This window comes from Plasmodium reichenowi, chromosome 4 (assembly GCF_001601855.1).
Source record: "Plasmodium reichenowi strain SY57 chromosome 4, whole genome shotgun sequence".
In the NCBI taxonomy this organism is placed as follows: Eukaryota; Apicomplexa; class Aconoidasida; order Haemosporida; family Plasmodiidae; genus Plasmodium; species Plasmodium reichenowi.
In genome coordinates this window covers 774,034-775,044 of record NC_033649.1, presented here as the reverse complement: position 1 = coordinate 775,044, position 1,011 = coordinate 774,034, and the positions used below count along the sequence as shown (strand labels likewise).

At 20.2% G+C, this 1,011-nt stretch overlaps 1 protein-coding gene across 1 annotated transcript; it reads left to right on the top strand.

Annotated features, from left to right (window-relative positions):
- Window positions 1–240: 240 nt before the first annotated feature.
- PRSY57_0420900 (early transcribed membrane protein 4) lies at window positions 241–651 on the top strand (the record flags this gene model as incomplete). Its single annotated transcript, XM_012906062.2, has 1 exon — window positions 241–651. One exon carries the CDS (start codon window positions 241–243, stop codon window positions 649–651), a length of 411 nt encoding a protein of 136 aa, XP_012761516.2.
- Between the last annotated feature and the right edge of the window lie 360 nt (window positions 652–1,011).

The following is a 1,011-nucleotide window of genomic DNA, read 5'->3' as shown; positions in this document are numbered from 1 at the left end:
AAAAAAAAAATTAATTAAAATTTTATTTTTATTACAAAATATTTTTTTTTTTTTTTTTTAAAGTATTCCTTAAAAAAATTAACAAAAAATTTTTTTTTTATTGCAATTCTTAAAAAAAACTTTTATTTAAATTTTTTTTTTTTTTTCTTCTTATTATTATTTATTTTAAAAATAAATATTAATATTTTCTTAAAACTTAATATTTTTCCTTTATTTTATTTTTTCTCACCCAAGCCAAAAATGAAATTGAGCAACTTATTTTACGTTTTTGCCCTCCTCATCAGCATGAACGTCTTCGTTCCAGGATTTATGAACGTACTAGGGAAAAATGTTAATGTTGATAACATAGGCATGAGTAAAATTGACGAGATGCAAAAGAAAAAACAACAACAAAAAATAATAATGATATCTACTGTTGTTACTGGTCTTGCTTTACTCTTAGGTAGTGCTTTAGGTTTTGGTTATCTTAGTAAATCTAATAAAAAACCAGAAGTATCAGGTGACGAAAAAGAAGAAAGCAAAAAAGTAGATGCAGGAAAAAATAACAAAGAATCCAAAGCTGATAAATCTGAAGAAAAATTACACAAATCGGATGATAGAGATAGTAAATCATCTTCATCAAAATCTACAGCAGTACCCACGACTGTTTAAATATAGTATGACATCTTATATATAATATATATATATATATATATATATATATATATATATTAATACATATAAGATCTTATTATAAGCACTTATAAAAACAAGAATAATATATAAGGCGTATTACCCACATAAAATAATTTTATATGTTCGTATATACAATTATATATATTATATATTGTTTTTTTCGCCCATCCAAATATACATATATATACATATATGTATACATTTTATTTTATTTTATTTTATTTTATTTTTTTGTTTATATTTAAGTGTTCAATGATATATATATTTAATTCTTAAAAAAAGAAAAAAAAAAAAAAAAAAAAGTTGAAAAAATAAGAAGATAAAGTATATATATAT